Raw genomic sequence first — 7,062 nt, forward strand, 5'->3', positions numbered from 1 at the left:
CAATTTCCTGGCAGGGAAGAACCTGCCAGGAATGTCCTGTAAAAAAGAAAACCCTAAGCCTCTGCTCACCTGACCACAAAAGGATCATAGAAGCCCTTCTTCCTTGTAGCAGCCAAAATGGTTATCCTTAGGCATTAGAAATCTGTAACCGCTCCCTCCTTACAGGAGTAGATACATGAATTGACCACTTGGTGCGCACACAAAAAAAAAAAAAAAGCTAATGGCCCAACTTTGATACTCTCAATTTTCTAGTACTTATGCACCTGAATACTCTCCTGAGATACCACACATTTCCATCCGTTGCTCACGGAATGTGAAGTTGCTGTAATCAACTGATTTTCCTTACAGTAGTGGTTTGTTCCTCAGGTGTCTCACCAACCCCACTCCTGGTCATTTCCATCTCCTTTTCTCTGTTAATTTCCCTTTATCAGCTCCCTACCAATGGATTTACCTTATTGTGGAGAGGGTGTGCGCAGTGCTGGAGTGGACAAGTATGTTGTACGGTGTCTGCTCTCAACGGGGTGAATGCCCACTGTTCTGACCACTAGAGGATTGATGAGCCTGCAGCTTAGCTTACCATGACATAACTAAACAGTAGTACCACCATTGCTTTTTGTAGCAGACGGCTAGGTTGTTGGCATCAAGAGCTACCCCACCAGAAGAAAAAACCTAAGCTCAGTTTACTTGTCACTTATGTTTGTGCCCTATATTTTTCACGTGTTTACTGCAAGTTTAAGGATAAAGATCGAAAAAAAAAAAGGGATGAGAATATCTAAACCTAGAATGTTTGTCCTGTGTCCCAGCGGGAAGGAGAGAAAGTGTGACAGCCGGTCGAGCGCTGCGGGAGGAGAGTGAGCGGCCGGCATGTTTACTATAGTTATAGTAAACATACTCTGTCCTCATGTTACCAATGAACAGGAACACTCAGTATAGAGGATTCCTGTTCATTTATAACATGGGCTGCAGAAAAAGAGATTGAGGACTGTCAATATCAGAAATCTGTTTAGACCCCCAATATTTTCCTGAAGCCCCTAAAAGTAAAAAAAAAATAAAAAGTTTATAAAAAATTAAAAAAAATTTTTACAGTGGAAGTCATTGCTATAACACTGCTGTCATGGAAGAGTTCCTTTCCTGAGGCTGCCAGCTGTAGTGAGAGGTGGTGCCTAAATGGTCCTGCAGCTCCAGCTGACTCTGTTCCCTCCTCCAGAGCATGGGGGTCTTTATAGTGTACACAGTCACCCTAGTGGGCAAGAAGTCTTTCATTTTCTGTGCCTCTTATTCTTTCTCGTGCTGCCTGAACCTTGGCTTTGTTCACTCGTGGCCCTGGGAAAATACAAATATATATTCTTGTCAGAAATACACATCAACCATTATGGCAGCACAAATGTAATCACTTGAAGACCTTCAATCGTAGGAGATAAACCCTAAGGCCTGGTTCACACCTAGGCGTATTGCATATGTGCGTTTGTCGCACGTTTTTTTACTGCAATTCGCGGTAAAAAAAAATCGTGTTTCCGAGGGCTACTTGGCTGTATCCCAATGGAAACGCGCAACAAAAAACAGCCCAAAGTAGTACATGTACTTTTTCAGGCGTGGGCCGTTTTGTAGCACGTTAGGGACGGGCTGAAATACGGCAAGGTGTGAACCAGACCCATTGAAAACAATGGGATTTATATTTTTGAGCGTAGAACGCGCTACAAAACGTTCAGGTGTGAACGAGGGCTAAAGAAGACGTCAAAGTTTCTAGGGTATATCTTGTACGCCCGAGACAATATTGCAAAAAATGTTTTACTACAATGTATGTTTTGCTTAATGTCAATACTTAATCTCTGAATAATCAGGCCCAAAGCAGAAATGTGAAAAGTGGATAAAGCACTCTTTTAGGAAAAGGTGGGAACCTATGTCAGGTTATCACGGTTTCTTTAGCCATTCAGGACATATTCCCTAATTTCCTGTATGGTCACAGAAGCAGGAAGTCTCTTCAGTGAGGGACGGGCAATAATAAACCATTTTGCTATAGTAGATTGGGAACCTTTTTGTTTTTTTGTTTTTTTAAATTATTGTAGTCTTTGCCTCCATGCAGAAGGTCTTTTCACTTCTTGTGTGCTTACCAGGGCCGAAAGTGAGGTAAATCCCCCCCTAGCTGGGACACAGTGCGATACAAATCTGACATAACCATTTCCCTCTCTACCCAAGTAAAATAAAATAAGTATTTAAGAGGAAAACAGGATTGTTATACTCGCTGTAAAATCATTTTCTTGGAATCCATTAAGGGACACAGGAAGTCATCTTACTCTTTGGGTCAGATTACCGCCTTCAGGAGGATTGGACGCTGGCAACATTTATAGGCCATCCCAGGATAACCCTCCTATTCCCAGCATGCCATAGGTTACAGCAAGCAGTACCAAGAGCATGAACAGAAGGGTGGGACTTGTGCGCCTTAAATGGACCCCAAGGAAAGGTTTTTACAGCAAGTACAAAAATTGCATTTTCTTTTTCATCCATTGGGAGACACAGGAAATCTACTATTGGAAGTCCAACTGAGGGGTTGACAAAAAGCAATCACACGGTAACAAGCCCATTGAAAACAAGAACTTGGGACTGCTTGAAGTTCAAGAGTCATCTGAATGACAAATACCAGTATCCAGCATCGGATGAGGCTAGACCTCCTGCCTGATGAGGAATACAAGCAACAACAAAAGACTGAAAGGGAGACGACTGAAAACCAAGCCGATACTCAATATCAAGAAAGAATTGTCACAAAATCAGAGAGGAGTGACTGAATATGGGAGAGAGCACTGCACCATTGACAGAAAGCAAAATGCTAATTAACCTGAACCAACAAGAGGGGTTGAACAGACAATTTCCTGGCAGGGAAGAACCTGCCAGGAATGTCCTGTAAAAAAGAAAACCCTAAGCCTCTGCTCACCTGACCACAAAAGGATCATAGAAGCCCTTCTTCCTTGTAGCAGCCAAAATGGTTATCCTTAGGCATTAGAAATCTGTAACCGCTCCCTCCTTACAGGAGTAGATACATGAATTGACCACTTGGTGCGCACACAAAAAAAAAAAAAAAGCTAATGGCCCAACTTTGATACTCTCAATTTTCTAGTACTTATGCACCTGAATACTCTCCTGAGATACCACACATTTCCATCCGTTGCTCACGGAATGTGAAGTTGCTGTAATCAACTGATTTTCCTTACAGTAGTGGTTTGTTCCTCAGGTGTCTCACCAACCCCACTCCTGGTCATTTCCATCTCCTTTTCTCTGTTAATTTCCCTTTATCAGCTCCCTACCAATGGATTTACCTTATTGTGGAGAGGGTGTGCGCAGTGCTGGAGTGGACAAGTATGTTGTACGGTGTCTGCTCTCAACGGGGTGAATGCCCACTGTTCTGACCACTAGAGGATTGATGAGCCTGCAGCTTAGCTTACCATGACATAACTAAACAGTAGTACCACCATTGCTTTTTGTAGCAGACGGCTAGGTTGTTGGCATCAAGAGCTACCCCACCAGAAGAAAAAACCTAAGCTCAGTTTACTTGTCACTTATGTTTGTGCCCTATATTTTTCACGTGTTTACTGCAAGTTTAAGGATAAAGATCGAAAAAAAAAAAGGGATGAGAATATCTAAACCTAGAATGTTTGTCCTGTGTCCCAGCGGGAAGGAGAGAAAGTGTGACAGCCGGTCGAGCGCTGCGGGAGGAGAGTGAGCGGCCGGCATGTTTACTATAGTTATAGTAAACATACTCTGTCCTCATGTTACCAATGAACAGGAACACTCAGTATAGAGGATTCCTGTTCATTTATAACATGGGCTGCAGAAAAAGAGATTGAGGACTGTCAATATCAGAAATCTGTTTAGACCCCCAATATTTTCCTGAAGCCCCTAAAAGTAAAAAAAAAATAAAAAGTTTATAAAAAATTAAAAAAAATTTTTACAAATTTTTGGTATCGGTTTCGGCCTGACAATTTTTTTTCTTTCAGTTTTAAAATTTCCATTTCTGTGCACCTCTAATTAGCATGGCAATGGAACCCCTGGGGCGAACCCATGAGGTTCCTTGAAGAATCACAGGGTTAAAGATGCTCCTGACTCCCCAGATCCAACAAAGAAGCAGAGTCCATGGAACAAGAGACAGGATTCCTATCAGGACAGTGAAGAATGTTCACTTGAGCAAATCCAAAAGCAGGGAAGAGCACCAGAACGGTCTTCATGAACCTGTAAACCGAGGTCATTAGTACAGACACTGGAGCCAACACGTCTGCAAGACCGACGCTGAGGAGCCAGAGCTCTGGTTCGGGAACAGCCAATGATGATCCCAGCTGACATAGCAGGTCAGAGGGTCCCTCTGGAAAAGAGTGATTGTGACACTGATGGATACCAGGCACCACTGATGTCCCAAATGGGAAGAATTGCTCTTTGTAAGGCTAGTGACCAGGGTGGAACACTGCTCTTGTGCATGAGGCGACAAAAGCTAGAGAAAGCAACCATGGTTTCAGGAGGCCCCAGAGAGACAGGGGAAGGTCTGTTAATCTGTGTGCTGGTACTGGGGCTGAAAGGGTAAGCAGCTGGCTGAAGACAGTGTCACAGGCAAGGGATTATCCTTTAAATGTAAAGGGTCACTCCCTGCACCTTGGTGACCGAAGGGCAAACTACTATGCAGGATTAGCAAATATCCCCAACACTTTGAAAATTGGGGGCTCACCTTCATGCCGAAGACTTTGCTTAGTGTGCAGGTTTCTTGCTTCCAGCCTTGCGGGAGGCCAAGAACCATCAAAAGGGTCTGGTTGTACCTTTATCCCAAAGCAGGTGAAGGATCAAAGTAGGTATAGACCTCCTGAGGCAGAGTAGTGCTTATCGCATCAATAGGGGCTGAAAACGGTCTCTTGTATGGCTAAGTTAAATTGCAGAAGACTAATTCCTCAAAAACAACTTATCAGAGAAGCTAAGGGCACCCTGAATTTAAGTAAGAGATGGGCACTTCGACAAGTGGCCTGATCTCTTCTAGAGCTGCAAGGAGATCCGAAACAGGGAAAGTGCAGGAGTACACTTATGTTGTTGTAGCAGGGTTATGCCCTCTGCATCTAGATACAAACATGGTACGACTAAGTACAGGGTATGAGGTACAACCTCAGGTACTAAACTCAGGCAGCTGGCAGACAATGAGGGTCTGAAGGCCAAACGTGACCAACATCACTGTATAGAGGCAGTAGGAATGGACCAGTGATTTAAGTGCCATATGGCTCCTTGCAAAGCAGGAGCAGCAACAGGTCAATGCTTCTGGATGCTAAATGGTGGGGAAAAAAAAACACCTCACAGTGGTTGACATCAGCCCCTTAGTGTTAACCCCTTCAGCAGTGATCCAACAAAAAGCAGAAAGGTGCTAAACAGTGCAAATAATGAGGTAGCTCCTGGTGGCCAGCTCAATCAACCTATTCAGAGTGAGTTGAAAGACAGGGCAAGTGATGAGGCAATACCAGAGGCTCATTGAAAGCTCTCCCGGCTAGCTTGTTACCATAACTGGGTCCTGGAAAGCACCGATCATGGAACACAGTACCCAAGAGCCACTTGCAGGCTAGCCGTGCAACATCCAATCTGTTGAGAATCCGGTATGGCATTCCAATGCTATGTTGAGGCGGGGCCATTCTGGATGGCTGGCATCTAGGCCAACTCAAGAAGCGAGCAATCTTGATTGAAGAAAAAAAAGAAAAATGACAAAACAAAAGAAAAAGCTAGCAAAAAAAATTGTAAGACGTTCACCAACAGGGCTGAAAAAAAAAAAAGTCCATCCTTCTGAGATACAGAGGGCATGCTGGGAATAGGAGGGATTATCCTGGGCTGGACCTGCAGATTTTTTTTGTTTGCCAGTCATCCTGTATGTGGCAGTATAAACCGACAGAGAGAAAGGTACAATATGTAATTTAAGCTACAATTTACACAACAACAAGCAACACTGATTAAAAGTGGGTCAAGCAAAAGCATTTTCACATATGACTAAGTCCTGTAAAAAAAAAAAAGGTTTCCGGTAGAAGCTGGAGAGTTCAGAACTCAGACCCAAACTATAGTTCTAGATACAGTAAGTGAGTAAGTAAAGTCTAGTTACATTTGTGCAGGTCCTGTTGGGGAGATTTTCCCTGATTAGATGTTCTCCCCAACTGGCCCCCAAATTACAAGTTAACCTAAGAGAGGTTCTCACTCTTCCCAACACTATACGAAAAACACAAAAAAAAGTGGTAGTGGCAATAAGAGTTAAGTGCTACGGAGCCAAAAACAATGTTAAGGAGATCTTATTGCTAAAGTACCCAGGAGCTAAAAAAGACAGCAGGCAACCCAGCCTACCACACTTCACCTAGAACTTCTGAATGACACTGCCCAGCACATTTAAACTGCAACAATCTGCTTCCTATACTTAGATCATAATGACAGACATGAGCTGAGCACGACTTTTAGTGGAAATCTGTCCCCGTCACAAAAGCAAAGATGAAATCGTTACTCCGCAGAAGACACTGCGTTTACCTAAAGAGTTAAAGAAGAGTTTGGGATTAACACTCAAACCCAATTAGAGCTGATGTTTGATTTTTTTCTTTTAATTAGGAAAAATGATGAATTGCTTTTGTGACATCACCTTAATAATGATACAGATCAGGCATATAGTTCGTAAACAAAAATGTTTCTGCAGCAGAATATCTATTTTGACATAAGGGACGGGACAGATGGGATTAAAAGGCTGGTTTTATCAAGGATTGTATTTGTCAGAGATAATTACAGCATTTGAGAAAAGCTGGGCATTTGACCCATACCCTATTAGGAAAAATGGAGGCACAGTTATATAAATATTAACTCATTGTGATGTCATTCAAAGTTAAAGAAAAACTGGTAAATACAGGATCAGCCCACACCTAGTTACATAACCTTTGCTGTAAGGATGATTATAGGGAGTGGTGTTTTGTAGAGCTGGTGTATCCACATAGCAACCTAGGCAGGAAAGCTCTGGAGACACTGTACAGAAATATACATATTTCCAGCCGGGGGGGGGGGGGGGGGGGGGGCACCACGGCG

General features: G+C 43.2%; 1 protein-coding gene across 1 annotated transcript in view; it reads right to left on the bottom strand.

Annotated features, from left to right (window-relative positions):
• Window positions 1-1,230: 1,230 nt before the first annotated feature.
• NPC1 (NPC intracellular cholesterol transporter 1) overlaps window positions 1,231-7,062 on the bottom strand; it is a 49,414-nt gene continuing 43,582 nt past the window's right edge. The window contains exon 26 of the mRNA XM_018566746.1: window positions 1,231-1,323. Coding sequence (XP_018422248.1) covers window positions 1,241-1,323 — 83 coding nt within the window. The 3' untranslated portion in view covers window positions 1,231-1,240. The remainder of the gene's footprint in view (window positions 1,324-7,062) is intronic.

The sequence above is a fragment of the Nanorana parkeri genome, unplaced genomic scaffold (genome assembly GCF_000935625.1).
Source record: "Nanorana parkeri isolate BGI_ZX_2015 unplaced genomic scaffold, ASM93562v1 scaffold971, whole genome shotgun sequence".
NCBI classification, from domain to species: domain Eukaryota; kingdom Metazoa; phylum Chordata; class Amphibia; order Anura; family Dicroglossidae; genus Nanorana; species Nanorana parkeri.